An 18,862-nucleotide genomic window follows, 5' to 3' on the forward strand; every position below is an offset into this window, starting at 1 on the left:
TCAGAGATAAACTCTTACGTACACAAAACAACATCTATAGATTAAATGTTGAACTTCCAGGCAGAAGGTGAATTTTTGCCTTATTTTTTTTTAAATGCATTCAAAACTTGATAGAGGGATGGTACTGGAAAACCTGACAGCAGAAGTGTCTCATAGAGAAAGAGGAGAACTTGCACCCTCCCACCCCAACCCCCCCCCCCTTTTTTTTGCAGCAATTAATTAGGGCTGTTCTTCATATTTATTATTTCAAAACTTCCTTTCTAACCATTTTATTTTTGTTTTACCCACATTTACTCTTTCTCTATATAAATATGGTTGAAGAAAAGAGCTGCAGTTATACTGAAGAAAATAAGGGATTTTGTTCGATCTCATTTATTCACAAGTTGTTTTATTTGTAAAATCCTTCACTCTTTCTGTGAAGGGGATTCAAATGTGAATCACAAAGGTATTTTTAAGTAAAAAACTTGTTTATCTGATTTTAAAAGTAAAAAGTCTATGGCTCTTGAAAATACATATAAACAAAACTGTTCCTCTTAAGAGTCAGAAATCTGAGATTTTGTCATCTTGGTGTCTATGCTAGAGAGAGAGTTCACAAAGGGAAAGAGCATAAGGTTTGTGAGAGAAGAAACTGTCTCTGAAGTTCAGTTTTTTCAACCTCTTAAGGGTATGGTGATTGTTTCAAGTGTTGCTAAAATCCTGCCTCACTGGTTATGTTGTCTTTTGGAATCTTACAGAAAAAAAACTTTGCTGTTAATTGTTCAAAGAAACAAAATGGACAGATGTTGAAAAATACTTTCAGGCTTTCACATCAGACTCTTAAAAGTTCTAATTACTTTACAGTTGCTATGTCATTGGTTTAAGTCAGTGCTTCACTTAAAGGTGACTCAGTGCCCTGTTTCACACTAAAGTGTAATTGCAAGTTGCTTGGTCAAGTGGTAAATGTAATTGAGGTGATGTTTGCTTTCTGTAACCAGCTGGTTATGATGTAACCATTGTCTTTAGGATATGAAGCTTGTACCTTTGCTAAGAAGGAGGGCAGACAGCAGTCACTGCAGTGGTACTGTTAAGAGGGTATTTGCATAATTCCTGTTTTAAACTGTCTGTGCTGAATAAGTGTTAGTACAGGGTATAGCTTGGCACAGAAAATCTCAGCATGCAAAGAGCACTTGAGTCTTAAACAAAAAAGATAGTTTTTAAACTATTTTTCCCTTGTCCCTATTGTTTCCTTCAAAGGTATTGTGGTTAAAGTCCAGTTTCCAGACAGATTGCAGATCTTAGGGAAATTACTTAAATCATACCGTCTTAAACCTCTAATAGCCTAATTGTTTGTCTCCAGGCCGCTAATACGTTCAGCATTCTGAAATTATAACTAAAATATCAGAAAGATAGCTAGACTTGCAGTAAGGTCTGGGATTTGGGCCTTTAACCTTGATGTCATGGTAATGTGGCCCACTACTAGTTATCTGCCTTTGATGTGCAGTCTTTTTGCTCACATATGGCCTACCTGACTTAGCTATTTAAATATGCATTTAATCAGGCAGAATTACCCCCTTAATCGTTCTGAGGCACAAGCCACAGATTGCTTGTAATGTAAAAATATGACTGAGCAGTGCATGCTTAACGGACAAATACAGACTTAATATTATGATTGGTAGCATATATGTGGCTTTTCACCATAAACATGTTTTTACATTTTTTAAATATAACCCTTTAAAGAATCCTGCTTTAGTTTTTACATATTGAATGATAAATGGGTTAGAGAATATTGGACCCTTCTGCTGTTAACTTACTTGTTTCCCCAGCTGCCTTTGCTCTAGATGGCGATGGTGCTGGCATGTCACAGTAACTAAATGTTGGCTTTTGGGACTTTTGTACCATGAAGAGCTTTCTACATTAACCTTATTTAAAAATTAAATCCCAGCCACTGTTTACCTGACTGAGCAGTTAGGATGTGCTCTGAGAATTTAGATAGCATTGTGTGTGTATGTCTCATTTCCCTTACCTGTAAAAAGATGGTGTTTCTAATTGCCAGCCCTACTATCTGGGATCTGAGAATCAACTTGGGTTATATCTGATATAATTCGCCAGCAATAAAGATTCTGCACCAGTATTTGTTTAACAATTCAGAGGATAATGACTGACCCAGGGTAAAATCCATTTCTCTCTCCCATTGCCCGTATTGGCACTGCAAGACTTGTGTCAAAATTAGAATCTTATTTTGGCACTAAAGTGGATGCAATATATCAGGGATCGGCAACCTTTCAGAAGTGGTGTGCCGAGACTTCATTTATTCACTCTAATTTAAGGTTTTGCATGCCAGTAATACATTTTAACATTTTTAGAAAGTCTCTTTCTGTAAGTCTATAATATATAACTAAACTATTGTTGTATGTAAAGTAAATAAGGTTTTAAAAATGTTTAAGAAGCTTCATTTAAAATTAAATTAAAATGCAGAGACCCCCGGACCGGTGGCCAGGACCTGGGCAGTGTGAGTGCCACTGAAAATTGCTCGCATGCTGCCTTTGGCATGCGTGCCACAAGTTGCCTACCCCTGCAATATATATTACTGAGAATACAATTTAGTCACAGAGGTCATGGAAGTCATGGATTCTGTGACTTTACCAGGCCTCCTTGATTTCTTCAGCTTCAGCCAGGGCTGTGCACCACTCCCCTGCAGCTGGAGCTGGGGCTATCTCCTCCGCCCCCACCTACTCGTGTCTGGAGCCAGAGCTGTGCCCCCCACCCCTGTAGCAATGGAGCTTGGACTGTCAGTCCCGCATGGGGCTCCAGCTGGCATACCACCCCTGGCAGCTTCCCTCCTCCCTCCCGCCCCCCCCCCCCCCAGTTATTTTAAGTAAAAGTCGCAGAGAGGTCATGGCTCCTGTGAATTTTTGCTTATTGCCCACAACCTGACTGACTTTTACTAAAAATAACCATGACAAAATCTTAACCTTACATATTACGCACGGGGAAGAGACCTGTTGAGTAAGAAGATGCCCTTTTTACATAGTTGCCTTTCCGACCATACTCTAAGCAACCAAGTACAGTAGAGCAGGTAGAGAGCCTGCCAGGGTTTTAAAGAACACAGTAAGACTTCAGAGAAGCTAAAATTCTTTAACTACAAAAGCAGGATGAATGAATAATCCCCCGCCCCGGGCCAATCTTTACAGATAGTCTGTACAAGAAGTATCATTGGTAAAGGTCTTTTTACATCCTTTCCATGTCTAAGTTGATGCACAGGGCAGAAACCAGTCCTTTTTTCTGTCACTTGCTGCTGCTTCCATTAGCTCTGTGGTGTTGTAATGAACTATTCTGCCCTCACTATTAAGGGAGGTTCCTAAGATTTATCTTGGGTGCTTTCATTTCTACTAGGCAGCTTCACATGGGGATATATGTTGGCATCTGCAGTACGTGCTTCAGATATATATTGGCATCTGCAGTACATGCTTCTTTCTGATTCTGGTGGAAATGGGCTGCTGGTTAGTGATTTCTCAGATCTCTTCATCAGTGATTTTTTCCCAGCCAATGCCCAGAATCTTCCATAGGCACTTATTTTCGAAGGTGTCTGTTATTCTGACTAACATTTTAGTAACTCTGCAGCTCTTGCAGCCGTGTGTTAGCACCGAGATTACTTTTGAATTGAAAATTCTGTTTTGTTCTGGCGCTGTATATTTTTGATTTCCATAGGTGGTTGAGTTTAGTAAATGCTGTGGATGCGTCTCTGTACATCAGAATGCATCCGATGAAGCGAGCTGTAGCTCATGAAAGCTTATGCTCAAATAAATTTTAGTCTCTAGGGTGCCACAAGTCCTCCTTTTCTTTTTTGTCTATTCTTAATGTCACTTCCTTTTTGAGGTCTCTGTTGGCTAACAGCATGCTGCCCAGGTGGATGAACTGTTTTACATTTTTTGATATTTTTAGCCTTCTAACGTGATGTTACCGCTGGACATCTGCGTTTCAAGGATGTTTGATTTAGCGTAACTAATTTTGAGCCTTGCTTAGCCTGTTATTTTTGCCAAGTTGTCTGTCTTTGTAAGTTTTTATGGGCATCACTCAGTAGTGCAATATCTTCAGCAAAGTTTAAGTCTTCTAGGCATTTTCCATCTACCCATGCTGTTCTGATGTTTGTGTTGCTAATACACTTCATTATCCAGTCTTTTGCAATGCCGAACAGCAGTGGAGATAAAATGCAGCCTTTCAGCACCATTGTCCACATTGAACCATGTCATCTGGTTGTTCAGATTTAGTATTAGCCATTCTGTAAGGGGATTTTTTCAATATATCAGTATATCTCTGTACTGGGTTTTGTATTAACGTCTTGACTCTGCAAGCATAGTTGTAATTTTTCTTTAGACTTCAGTCTACCATATCCTCCAAATCTCAGGTTTACCTTTTGACTTTAATTTTGTTTAAAATAACAGTTAAGGAGTGAACAGAGAGGTAGTGTAGTAGCGTAGTAAGCTATGAACTGCCTCAAAGTTTGTTTTTAATCAAGGAAGCTAAAACATTGAATTCTATTCTTTAGAAGTAATTTTGAGGAATTATTTGCACCCTCTGAACTTTGTCTTCTAATAAGTAAGGAAGGTTCTGTCCTGAATTGGACAATCAAACGTTTCTTTTTGCTAATCCATAGAGCTGTTCTGCTGTTTTAGTAGGTTTGATCATCCTGCAGCTTAGTATTTATTGTGTAGATAGTATAATCAATTCAGCACTCTTATCTTATTTAGTTACATAAGTAGGCTCTGAAGGATTAGATTTTTATCAGTAAATGTCAGTAAACATCAATTTCACTATACACACGCAAACTGAATATTTCTAGCGATAATAGAAAGTTACAGATAAGCAAAGTAAGAAAAATGCTGCTTGAGAACTTAGTTTAATTTAAGGATATTTACATATCTGATACTGACAATTTGTTTTTTAATGGTAATAAAGCTTTAACTTTTTGAATCTCTACATCTGCTGTCATTAAATAATTGTCTGACCACCCCATGCTTCCATGCGACTGTGGAAATGTAAATAAGTAGGAAAAAAAGTTTAAAACTTGTAATTTTTTGCAACTGTGAAAAACTAAATGGACAAAAAAATGCTTAAAAATAAAAATTGATATCAGAAGTTGAATTCTGCCAAGCCTGTACAGAACCTATATTGAATCTTAGTCTGTCCTCCCTTAGTTCCTTCAAGGAGGAAGGCTTGTCTGTCTTTATCAGGTGCTTATGTTGCTTGAATAATAATCATTATTACATGCTGAGCTGCTTGTAAATGTGTATTTGTATTCATGCAACCCCAGCATTATTTTTCAATGTGTGTTTCTCCTCCAGGATGTTTTTGAGATGCGCTTTGCTAAAATGCCAGATGAACCTGAAGAACCCATGATTCCAGCCTCCTCTCCAGTGGTGGTGCCACCCCCAACCAAGGTGGCCCCCCCTTCATCCAGCGATAGCAGCAGTGATAGCTCCTCCGATAGCGATAGCTCATCAGATGATTCTGAGGAAGAACGAGCTCAGCGACTAGCAGAACTCCAGGAACAGGTAATGTGTTCTGCAGGTCTAGGGGCTAGAGCAGGGGGAACTAGGAGCCAGGCATTCACAACTCTTACTGACTTGGGTGACCTTGGGCAATTTACTTTAGCTCTTTGCCTTAGTTTATCCATCTGTAAAATGAGCTACCAGCTTTCCAGGGGCTGTGAAGCTCAATTTTAAAGTGCTCTGACATCTGTCGTTGAAAGGGCTTAATGGGCTAAGTATTAATAAATATCATGGTGTCTTTCAAAACATTTGAGTATGTTCTATTTAGTTCACATATAATGTTCAAAAAAAATCACAGCACCACACTATACCATTGCCTTGAGTTAGGTAGCGTCATTTGAATCAATAGAATAGTTTTGGGCTGGCTGAACTTAAGACTAAAGTGTGGAACGTGGACTTATAAAACGGGGCCCGTAGCCACCACTTCTGATAGGGAGGTACAGCCCCGAATACAGGTAGTGCGCCATCTAGATTGCTGTAGCCTCACAGGCCCTCCTCGTGGATTAAATCATTCAGTGTCAATAACATTTAGTGTCCTACTGGTGCTGAGGAAGTGGGCAGTCTGTTCTTGGCCAAAAGGTAAGGAGAGTAGTAACTTTATTTATAAAGGCTTCCTACCCCCTGTCACGCGGGTCAGGGTACTTTAAAGTATAATGAACAAAAAAAATCAGTGTACAATAAAAAGCATCTCGAACTGACCCACTTAATATTCAAAGAGATGAAAGCAAGTGAGAGTAGCCAGGCCAGGAAGGAGGAGAAAGGAATGAATATGGGAGAGACGGTGCTGTAGAGCGAAAGTATCTTGATCTTTGTATGTCTGCCTCTTAGCTTAAAGCAGTGCATGAACAGCTCGCTGCCCTGTCCCAGCCACAACAGAACAAACCAAAGAAAAAGGAGAAAGACAAGAAAGAAAAGAAAAAAGAGAAGCACAAAAAGAAGGAAGAAGTAGAGGAGAATAAGAAGAGTAAAACCAAGGAACCACCCCTCAAGAAGGCCAAGAAAAATAATAGCAACAGCAGTAACTCAAGGTCAGCTTTGTGTCTGTCTTATCTTGCAGTTTTTGTATTTTACTGCACTGAGGAACAATAGAGAGTTAGAGATAACCTTCCTGCTTTCAGGATTACTTCCAACAGTAACCACTAGTGCCTGTGATATAGTGATGGCTCAGTCTGGGGTTTCTAGCTTCTGTAAGGGCCTTGGCATTGATAGTATCAGTTCCAGCAACATGTGTTGGTGTTGACCCCAATCCATTGTGCCTCAGTGTGACAGTACTTGTTTTCACTCGTGCACCCCTATGCTTCTGTGCCTGGCTTGTGTGGCTGTCATTAGTATCCAGTATGAGATATGATGGAGAATTAATTTTGTTCCTCTGTATATTGTCACTGTGACATTGAATCCCAGATCCTGGAGTTTTTTAGATTTCATCTACCTTCCCCTACTGGGTGCTGGAGGGATTGGCTTATCAGGGAAAAGGTTATGAGCTAGATATTTACAGCTGGGTAAGTGACAACTCAGAGGAGGTAAAATATCTTCAAGTACTTCACAGGCATACCCCCCAGCCAGCGGGAGAAACTATTTACAGTGCAACAAAGCATCATAACTTCGGGAAATGGGATGAAATGAAGAAAGGGGAAAATGTAATTTGCATATAAGTACAAACTGCTTGCTGTGAGCTTGATTAGGCTGCAAAATTGTCAAAGGTAAGGGACATTAGCCCATTTCTCAAACCCAACCCTACCCCCCATTTAGGGTATTGAGGCTGGATAAAATACTAGACCATGTACTGTACAGCTCAATTGTAAATCCTCCCCAGGGAACTGAACTGACTGTGGCCTAATAGATATCTTACTTCTCTAATTTCATTGGTAATCCTTTTACTATATAGGCTGTGCATTCTGTCTTAATGCTGAGGTGCTATGAATCTGGCTGAAGTGTGACCTCTTCAATTACATACACATCCTTTTTATAACTACAAATCTAGTTTCTCAAAATCATTGACAGTCTAATTTATGTATTCTCAGAACAAAACCACAACCCTAATATATGAAGTCTCTAACAGATAGTTACTTATTCTCAGGACAGGTTTGTTTGGTTTTTTTCATGCCTGCTGTTTCTTGCTTCCCCTCCTCTCCCACACACAGTACATAGATCAGCAAGTCAAAAATCATATATGGATCCCTCTTATTTAATGCTGAAAATGAATGTCACCAAGGAGCGGCTATCTATCACCTTCTGTTCTCTCTGCCCCTCTTACCCACCCATTCCAATTGTACTCTTAATAGCCTACTGAAATTAAACAACTTTGATCATTTTTAATTGGAGTGTAATGTAATCAGTGTTACATTTAAGACATTAATATCAAGCTGCTGCTTTTTAAACGCCTCACTATTTTGGTGTTTCTATAATAATGTTTTATAATTATTCCTAAGTAGTAAGAAGGAGCCTGTGACGGTGAAGAACAGCAAACCCCCTCCTGTCTACGAGTCTGAGGAGGAGGACAAGTGTAAGCCAATGTCCTATGAGGAGAAGAGGCAGTTGAGCCTGGACATTAATAAACTCCCTGGTGAGAAACTGGGCCGAGTTGTTCATATCATCCAGTCAAGAGAACCCTCGCTTAAAAACTCCAATCCTGATGAGATTGAAATTGACTTTGAGACATTAAAGCCATCCACGTTGCGGGAGTTGGAGAGATATGTAACATCATGTTTACGGAAGAAGAGGAAACCTCAAGGTACCTTTCATCCTCAAAGCAGTTTACTTCACATTCCAACGATGTAGTGCAAATCTTGACACGCGCGCACGCACGCACGCGCACACACACACACACACGCACATACTGTGCACATACTGTGCATATAGGTATTTATATCCTCATGCCAGGAAAGAGAAGAACGCATTTCAAAACTACTACTTTTCTATCAAAAGGTAGATTTGATTAATGGCACAACAGCATGTGTGTTAAATCTTACCACTGGACTTCAACTCAATGGCTTGTGATTTAGGGCTAATTTTATTTTAATATCCCTGTACTTTGAGCTCTAATGTAAATATTTTATTTACTCCAAACACTTGATATAAGGGACAGATCGTACTGCCAGCTAAATGGAATATTACATGCTGTTTCAATCTCAATGCAAACTTTTCTTGTAAAACCTTTTAGTTTTCTTTTTATTGTACAACAGTATTTTGCTCTGGGCTGCAAACTCACCTTCAGTGTGCCAAAAAAAAACCCAAAACACCTCCTCTCAGTGAAAGAATGTTCTCATGTCAAACTGGGGCGCCATCATGTGAAACAGTTGGCACATGTATAGGCCTGGATTTTGGATTGTCCCAGGCATGAGACTCACTACACTGGGGCTGCCATCCTGGATTCTTTCCACCAGTTTTTGGAGCTGTTTTTGGACTTTGTTTCAGTTTTTCATATGTGGTTAATGCACAGAAAAGCACTTTAAAATTGAAGTAAAGCCTCTTACAAAATCAAGTGGCTGCACATGTAGAGGGGAGTTTGGAGGACTCTCCAGTCACCCATTCCCATGCTTTTCTTTGTACTGATATATCTGAATAAAACCTTTACATTTGGAATTCAGCAAGCCATAAGATGATGTGAAATTGCCCTATGTGCTGTTGGCCTAAGCATCACTTGTAAGCTTATTTGGTGTATTGGAAAGAAAAATAGCCTAGAGCCTGAAGTGTTAATGTCAAACGCTGCATATGCATGATAAGCCTTCTCTAACACAGATTGCAGAAGGGTTGGGTCACGTGCAGGATTGAGTATATGCAGTTTTGGACCTATTATAATCCATAGGGTCAATAACATTCTTAAAAAAAATACTATGCGTTAATTATGGGCCAGTATTGTCTAGTCAGTAAATATTGTGTGTTAACATTTCTAGCACACTTTCCTTCTGCAAGAATCTGATACATGCATGTTTATGGGTTATTTAGGCAAAAGTTGTATTTGTTGCATTGGAATTGGGAGCAGCAGGGCAAACTCTTTGTTTCTGCCCTAGTTTGTAAAGCTCAAGACTAGGAAGGAACATGGGAACAGGGCAGTGAGTTTGCTGTGCCCAATTGCAATAGTACTTTACTTAGTTAAGCTACTTATGACTCCAACTATAGAACATCAGCATACAAGCAGCCCTCCATGCAATAGAATTCCTATTATGGGCGTTGTTGATTACAGGAGGACCGCACAGCACAAGACTGGATTCTGGGTTATTTTTGTCATCCTTTGACAATATTGTACTATTATCTTGTTGCAGCAGAGAAAGTGGATGTAATTGCTGGTTCCTCTAAAATGAAGGGGTTCTCCTCCTCAGAGTCTGAGAGCACCAGTGAATCCAGCTCCTCCGACAGTGAAGATTCAGAAACAGGTTAGATGCAGCTTATTTAAAGACTCAGTCCTATACCTGTCTTCTGTATAAATAAATATGTTTTCAGTACTGGCTTGGTCTTTAATTTTTTTTGTCTTGTAATTAAAACAGTACACACAGTGTAGATCCTGCATGTTGCAGTTGCCTGTATTGGACCCGACTTATGAAACTTGGAGGTGGGGGATATGGCATCTTGCACTTCCCAAGATTACAAGATTTTATTGCTTTTCTTCCTTGCGATGGGAGAGCCAACCTGCAACATAGGCCCAGATACTTTCTATCTGGCCAGTGATTTAATTACATATTTTTTAAAAGCCCCCTTCTCTTTTCAGTTTGCTCTTGGGGAGTGTAAGTGTTCTCACTAGGAACACTTCTGCACCAGAGCATTTTGCTGGACAACAGCTGAGGAAATGTGGGTTTATGTATAAAAAAATAAAAACAATGGCATGAAACAATTCTCTTCAGGAAAGGTAGGGTGAATTTAGTGAGCAATGACGACTGTATATAGCTTTTCTAGTCTCAGCTGATACTCCCTCAGAATTTGTGATTTAGGCATGTTAAGCTGATGTTTTTGCACTTCTGAAATAGCTTCTTAAAGTGTGGTTTTTCCTCTAAAGTGGCATTGTGGCATTCTTTTGTGTCGAAGTGAGCAAAGCTGCATAGCTAAAAATTGGAGTTATTTCTCGAACTGCCAACTCTGTGTGGGTTCTGAAAGTTAAGCTGGGTTCTTGCTGACACATAAATCACCAGTAATAAAGTTTCTGCAACTTTAACTTAGTTAACTATGTCTGATGAAGATGTACGAGGTAGAAAACAGTCCTGCTTCCACTTCTATAGTTGTATTGACTCTGAAGTGCAAACAGGAGTAAAAATAAATAAAAACGCACTTATAAGAAATTCTGTGACTGAAGTAATACATTTTCAGGCCTTCCATTGGGTTGGGAGGGGCCTAAGAGCATAGGTGCTGAATGCATACTGCTCTAAGCCCCACATGTATGCTAAATGTCATCTCTGCTTTTCCTGTCCCCTCCAGTCAGCAGAGGTTAGTATTTATAGGAGTTGCTTTGTATGCTTACTAATGACACTTCCTACAAACATTCCAATTTTAAGGCTGTATTTTTGTGGGGGGGAAATCTGCACTAAACTGAAGTTAAACATAACACATTTAAGTTGCATTATATTGTCAAACATATTTTTAAGTAAATTTAGTTTTTTGAAAGGAACTCCTGACCTTTGATAGTTCTTTAGAGGGAATTGTATTTAATACTGGTCAAAATATAACTTTCAGTGGTAGTGAGTGCTGTCCTCATAGTGTGTGTTAGTGGAGGAGAAAAATGGTCTTCTGCTACTTGTTAAGTCTTAAGGCAGAGCTGCCACATTTACACTCAAACCATAGACTGTTATTGTACATTGGTTGTTTTTCGGTGGCTTTATTTGACTAATGCAGACTTGGGCCTGCCAAAGCTTCTGTGAAAAACTTGTTTAGAAATCAATTTCTCTGTTCTTTCTTGCATGACTCTTTGCTCATTCAGGTCTGAGACATGGGAATTAAAAAAGTATTGTTCCTCTCTGCCCCAGAGATTTATTCCCAGTGTGATGCTGTTGTCTGCAAAAGCACAGTTGTGGATATCTTGGCCTGGTCTACGAAGTTTTTGTACTAGTATTTGGCTATACTACTATAGTTAAATCGGTGCAAAACCTGTGTGTAGACAAACCCTAAGATGCGACAATATGACAAAAACAGAACGTACGTTCTTGTTTGTCTTTTTCCATGGAAAATATGCGTGATCCAGACAAAACCATTTCTATGTCAAATGTTTCTCATAATCTTCCTGAGAATGAGGCAGTGGAACCTGATTCATTTAATTGGGTGGATATGAGTGAAATTGAGCATCACTTGCTCATTGTCCTGTAATTGACCTCTTGGGTTGTATTGGCTTAGAGAGCAGACTTCTGCCATGGAGCACTTTATCCTTAAGAACAAATTGCTTTACAGTTTACTTTTGTATTTTGAGTAAGCTGTCACTAGGCAGAGCTAATTAAAACCTTAGCTCTCTATAAATCCGATGAAGTGAGCTGTAGCTCACGAAAGCTTATGCTCAAATAAATTCGTTAGTCTCTAAAGTGCCACAAGTATTCCTTTTCTTTTTGCGAATACAGACTAACACGGCTGCTACTCTGAAACCTATAAATTTTATGTGGTGTATGGTATGGAAATCTGTAAGATGACTGTTTGCTCAACTTTGCAACATGACCGTCACATTAGTACCTCCAGTGTTCTCCACTGTGTGCCTTAACTGCAATTCCTTGGGGGAATTCTAAATGTGACTGAGCTTTTTTCTCTAGTGTTCTCTGTTCCATAAAACTATAAGAACTGACTGTAAAACTGCTCTTCCCATAAACGTATCCATATCTCCCTAGTCGGATTCTGTCTTGACATTCTTGGGATGACAGGGCCAGTGTTTTCAAAAATGGCCTCTTAATTTTGGGTGCCTCTGTTTTTGGGAGTGCATTTTGAACTTGATTATCACAGGTGCTGAGCCCCCTGCAGCTCTTTAACTTGAATTGGTGCCCCCAGCCAATAGGTGCTCAGCATCTCTGAAAATCATGGCCAGGGTGTCCCATGATTGCTACTGGAAATCAGATGTTTTTGAAAATGTTGGCATTAAGTGATTTAGTGCTTTCATTACAGCCATTGGACAGCACTCTGCCTCTGGGTATAGTGCAATGTGTGTGATAATTGAGCCTTCTTTCCCATCACATCTATTTTGAAATTGCAACTAGTCCTTGGGTTGCAACTTTTGGTTTTGTTTTAGCTTGTTGGCTGTTATCTTTCACTTCCTGTTACAAAATAAATCATATAATATGTTTATAATTCTCTCAGTTTAAACACTGTTTTTAAAAGCCAGCAACCCTGTGTGCAGTTTGTAATCTTTATCAAGCTTTCTGCCACATCATAAATCTACAGTCACCAGATTATTTTTTAAAATAGTCTTTGAATATGTACAAATGAATATACTTATTTTGATAATACTTTGTTACCAACAAAAGAAAAACTAAATTTTTCTGGTCTAGAATATTTACAGTGATGTTTGTTTTGCTAAAACTTTCTCCTGCTTTTCTGATTAAATATAGGGGCCCTTGTTGACCCTGTATTGCAGGATAGTAACTTAATTATTAACATATAGAATACCGTTTCCCATGAATTGAAATGTAAATGTTTAAACTTTTGAGAATTGTGTATTTGACACCTTATGTAACTAATGTATTATTAGTTCATGATACCCTTTATTGTAACAGCCCTATTGCTGGCCATCCGAGCTTCTCTCTCTGAAATGTTTAAATGAGCAATATGGTTCTGGAGAAGTTGCAAAATATATATCCTGATAGGAGAATCTTGGAAACATCTGCAATGACGAAGTGGAAAATTATATTTAAAATCTTACTGATAATCTTTGCACTTCAGTTTGTAATAAGATCTGGCTTCTTATGCTCTTCTTTTATAATAACTTGGTTTCTGTTTTTCCTTTTTTTACCCACTGAGCTGCTGTTTGGTGGGTGTACTTGGTGTTTTGTGCAATAGATGTATGTAGTTTTAAATAATCTAAAAATCTTAATATTATAATTCTAAGTTATTTTATCTTGGTTTGGTTTCTCGTAAAGCACTTTGATGCATGTAAAAATACACACCAGTTAATTCTATAATATATAAGAAAAAATAAGTACACATTATATAAGTAGTTATACTGAAATTACACTTCTGCTCTGATCTCCTGCAGTTCACTCTCCGTAGTCACTAAAGACAAGTTTTAATGCACCAGTACAGTGCTCTCTTACAGCTGCCTGACTCATCTCTGTAGTCCAGATTTCTGAAAAGCTACTTGCATTCTGGGTTGATTTTGCTCCACTCACTTTAGTCCACCTGTTGTTGCTAATCCTTAATCAGAATTTAAAACAGAATTTTTAAAGCATTCTTGTTAATAATCATGAGTACTATACTTACATTGAAAATCAGCCCTTGAAGATTTAATACCTTGAAGATAGATGATATTAGTAGAGAAAACAAATTACTGGGGGATGTTCTGCCGGAGATCGGACCAGGTGAACATAATGGTCCCTTAGTTTTTATAATCTATGAAAACAGAGGTACAGGATTAAAGGATTAGTACAGTTTAATTTTAGTTGTTTTGACAGTATCTTTATGAATTGTAATGAGATTGAAATTCATCCTGGAAACATCTACTTGTGATATAGACTAAACTCAACCATCATGTTGGCTGGTAACTTTCTTACCTCCTGACTTTCTGTTGCTAGTACTGTGAAATTTCTAGTAGATTCCATTGCCTCTTTCAATCATGGTTTTGGTATCTTCAGCCTGAGGTGAGTTGCATGTAAGCAACATCTTTTTCTACAGAATACAAATACCGTTTTGTAAGCATATCTGTTCTTTTGATTTGAATCATTCAGTCATGAATGATCAGGCTGTATTACACAGTAGTGCATCTTTATGGCAGAGAGTGTCCAGTGCTCCCAGAACACACAAATATATGTTAACAAAAGTCAGAAATTGCCTTTAGAGGTGCAATGCTGGGTCTTTCTGGCTTCAGTATCCTCTTACCACTTTAGTGCAGCAAAAGAGCTCAGTTTTTTTCATACTCTGGGGGGCGGGAATGTGGGAAGCAATACTTCTGGTGAACTTGGTCTTCATGTTTCATAGCTATTGTTTCATATTTCGAAGCTTTAATGCTGAATGAAGTAATATTGCGATGTTATACCTCACCTAAAGATCTTGAGTATTATTTTGTGTTCCTGTCTTAGCTAGCAAGCCTGAGATGTCTCCTGAAAAGCCTCAAAGACCACAGATATGTAGAAACCATTCTACTAAAATTATTCCCATCATAACAAACACTAAAGTTAAGGTTTCAACTTGACGTGTCAGCTTTCTCACAAATTTTGCTTTTGTTCTGAAACTTCCTGTGCTCGGCTCAAAGGTAAACTTTTGGGGTGAACATTTTGAGTTAACGCCAATTCAACTGTGAATTGTGCAAAAGAAGGATACATTACAAACACAGGAAAAGTATTTTTATATATGGATTAAATGGCTGACCTTTCAGACTTCAGACCCTGCTAAATTGTAATCTGTTCCTTAATAGAGTTTCCTTATGAATCTGAGGGGGGAAAATTCTTCCCTCCTCAGCAGTACTTCACTCATTTTGAATTTAATTGGCTTCTGTTTTGTCTTTATCAGGCATCAGGTAGCTTTTTAGTCATGTTTGACAGCCCTGCCCTTCTCAACAATCAAAATGCTTAACAACTTCAATATACTGTGATGATTGAGGAGCTTCAGAGAATGGGGAGCATCTAAATTGGGGGACTCTGTGCAGAAACTTCTTCTCATTCTCTTTTTCTCATGTGGGTGGGGAGTCTCTAACAATTTGGATTTAGTGGACTTAATGCCTAGTAGTATCAAAATTCCTGATCATCTGGCACCTAGGAAATTTAGAAGAATTAGGATATTCTACCCTAGTGTCCTGCATTCAGGATGTAGTTTGAATTGTGCATCTGAGGAGGCATTCTTACCCACACACAGTGATTTGTGAACAGAATGCCAGATGTCAGATTGGCAGAGCTTGTATACAGCAGCTGACCTGCCTAGTAATTCAGTAGGCCACCATTCCCCTCGGACAGTTGTACCTTCAATACCTCATATGGTTCTATGTAAATAAACTTACTTAGCTAAACTCTTAGAGGTGCTTTGGCCCTTGGGTGTCTGAAATAGGTAACTTGATTCCTTGTAGTCTTAACTTACCGTACAGATAATGTTTCGAAGTGCATACTACCTCCTGTCTGTTGTAGCTCCTCCCTGAGAAACATCAAATGGGAGAAGAAAAAATAAGATTAATTTTCTCTCAGTAGAATCTAGAATTAACTTTGTATTAATCACCAAGGACACTCCTAATAGCATCAGTAGGGCCCTACCAAATTCACGGTCCATTTTGGTCAATTTCACGATCATAGGATTTTAAAAATCATAAATTTCATTATTTCAGCTATTTAAATCTGAAATTTCATGATGATGTAATTGTAGAGGATCTGACCCAAAAAGGGATGAGGGGGTTGCAGGGTTATTGTAGGGGGGGTTGTGGTACTGATGCCCTTACTTCTGTGCTGTGCTGGCAGCAGTGCTGCTTTCAGAGCTGGGTAGCTGGAGAGCAGCGGCTGCTGGCAAGGAGCCCAGTTCTGAAGACAGAGTCACCACCAGGTCAGTACAGAGATAAAGACGGCATGGTATGGTATTGCCACCCTTCTGCGCTGCTGCCTGCAGAGCTGGGCCCTCAATCAGCAACTGCTGCTCTCCAGCTGCGCTGCTGCTGGCAGGGCACTGCCTTCAGAGCTGGGCGCCCGGCTAATAGCCGCTGCTCTCCAGCCACCCAGCTCTGAAGGCAGTGCAGAAGTGAGGGTGGCAGTACTATGACTCCCCTAAAATAACCTTGTGACCCCCCTGCAACTCTGTTTTGGGTCAGGACTTCCCAGTTTGAGAAAAGCTGGTCTCCCCTGTGAAATCTGTGAACTGTAGGATAAAAGCACACAAAAGATCAGATTTCATGGGGGGAGACCAGATTTCACAGTCCACAATGCTTTTTTCGTGGCCATAAATTTGGTAGGGCCCTAAGCATCAGTAATGGGGCTTTGCAGAAGAGCACTTTTATATCTATGGTCCTGCAAACCACTTGAGTAGTTAGTTGGAGAACTATGCAGTTGGGGAGTTCACTATTGAAATTCAACAGTTAAGGCTCCCTGACTGATCAAATTTGCACCCTTACTGTTCTGATAACTGTATCAAATTTGTCTTAATATTCTATTTTAATGTGGTGAGTTTTAATAGAAACTTTTTTGTTAGGAGTTTGGGTGTGGGATGTTCTTCTCTTTATTCTTTTTTAGCTGGGGATGTTCATTTTTTAAAACATGCTTTCTAATGAGATGTCAGGAAAAGTGCTTTACTTTGGTTTTGAGCCCATTGAAGAATGACCATCTTGATCATCACTCCTTGTCAATTTACAACATGCTGATTCTTGTTGCATCTGAATTGAGGAAGGAGAACTAATTAATTAATATTTGTAAAGCACCATACAGAGCTTCAGTCCACTAGGCACTTGCACTCTAATCCTATTTTAAGAAACTGTTCACTTGCATACATGGCTGCAGGATCTGGGCCTTAGTGTGTTTATGTACTGTGATACATAGAAAAACTAAGTACTATTTTTAATCACTGTTCTTTTGCCCTGTTAAAATTAGGGTTGTTGGGTTTTTTCTTCAAAATCCTAGTGTTTTTTAATGTAATAATTTGACAAATATCACACCAGCATTTTTCCACTAAGGTAATAGTTCCATTAGAAATTCAATAAACTGATATGCCAGCAAATCTGAATTTAGGCATCCCTTTTTCTGTAAAGCTAGATATACATCTTGTCCAAGACCAATTTGAATCTTGGGTTTTAGTGCTCTTGCTACTGTTAACAACTTTTAGCCACATTTTTAGGGAACTCTTCTGCCTTACATGACTGTGTGTCAGTGGCATAGAAGCCACAATGAGTTGATCTGCTCTTCCTGCACAACAGGGGAAGGGAAGCAGTTAGATTTAATTGTCTTCCAGTATAATGCCAAGAAAGCACCACAACACAGTCTGGAGACCATGAGTCACTTATACACAGTATTCACATTTTGAGCTCATCTCTAATACCAGGGTAGTATGGAGATTCTCTGTGCTATCAAGGGAAGTTTAATTTGTAACCAAAATTATTTTGTAAAGTTCTTTTACTTGCAGTCTCTTAGCATTGTTAAAATGTTTTCTCCAAATCACATGATTGTTCATGTTGTGTTTTATTTTTCTATAAATTGCTGGGGACTGGGATTGATTTTTACTGGAATGTATAACTGCATGTTTCTAGCAAAGCTGTAATCCAAGTTTCTCTGATGCACAAGTGTGAACTGTTTGAAAGTAAGAATGCATTTGACAATGAATGGACTGTCATTGCCATTTTGATTCAGATTCCTTTAAGGCACTTCAATTAGCATTTATCATCTACAAAGAATTACTTTATACAAATCTGTTTATTTTTATATTTTTATCTGCATGCTTTTTGATTTAACAGTAATGTAACCACAATCTTTTTAAAAACAAGTTGTATAGTTTTTTTATATTTTTGTTTTTAAATAAAAATAAATAAAGTGTTTGGTTTGTTACAGAAAATGTACCTTTTGTATAATGGAATTACAAGTTTTAAGAAGTCATTTCAAAATGGAAAGAATATTTTTACCAAGTATGTAATTGTATACTATTATATTGAGTATTTCACCTTCCTCAGCGAACATGTGGGGAAGTAACTAATAATTGGAAAAACTTGTGTGAGTGGGGAAGATACCCTAGAACCTTCCAGAGAGGGAAGCTATTTGACAGAATAAGTTCATTGTAAGCAGAGGCTTCTCTTATGGAAACTGGGCTCTGATCTTAGTGTTTCTACTCTGAAAAGTGACTTAGTGAGAATGGCATTGTGGAATCCCATATTTATTGTGTCTTGAGGATTTCTGTGTCAGATGTGCTGTGTGCACAAGTAGAAATTTTTTCTAACTACCAGCCTTAAAATCTCAACCTGGGCTCTAAGAGCCAAAGCTTAGTTGAAATGTGGTATGAAGAGAACCATCATAATGGTTCTGTGAACAAGATTTAGTTCATGCGGAGCCCTTGGTGTCTTTCATGGGATTCCATAGGTGTAACACTGATTTGGAACTTAAGCAATTTTGTAGATACACAAGATGGAATAGAATCAGCAGCTCACTCAGTCTTGGCTGTGTTGACTCTGCGGGGCTAATAAGAATGAAAAGCAGCAAAATTTTATCTGTAAAATACCTGATGTGACTATTCAGAGTAAAACTGCACTTTAAGCTTAGAAAAGTGATTTT

General features: G+C 38.7%; 1 protein-coding gene across 17 annotated transcripts in view; it reads left to right on the forward strand.

Moving 5' to 3' along the window:
- BRD4 (bromodomain containing 4) overlaps positions 1–18,862 on the forward strand; it is a 248,487-nt gene that overhangs the window by 164,980 nt on the left and 64,645 nt on the right. For 14 of the 17 annotated variants that reach the window (XM_038378569.2, XM_038378573.2, XM_038378575.2 and 11 more), the window contains 4 exons: positions 5,322–5,531; positions 6,357–6,556; positions 7,958–8,259; positions 9,791–9,901. In XM_038378569.2, coding sequence (XP_038234497.1) covers positions 5,322–5,531; positions 6,357–6,556; positions 7,958–8,259; positions 9,791–9,901 — 823 coding nt within the window. The remainder of the gene's footprint in view (positions 1–5,321; positions 5,532–6,356; positions 6,557–7,957; positions 8,260–9,790; positions 9,902–18,862) is intronic. The other 3 variants (XM_038378566.2, XM_038378594.2, XM_043506258.1) reach the window with 1 other exon arrangement.

The sequence above is a fragment of the Dermochelys coriacea genome, chromosome 20 (genome assembly GCF_009764565.3).
Source record: "Dermochelys coriacea isolate rDerCor1 chromosome 20, rDerCor1.pri.v4, whole genome shotgun sequence".
Classification (NCBI taxonomy): Eukaryota; Metazoa; Chordata; order Testudines; family Dermochelyidae; genus Dermochelys; species Dermochelys coriacea.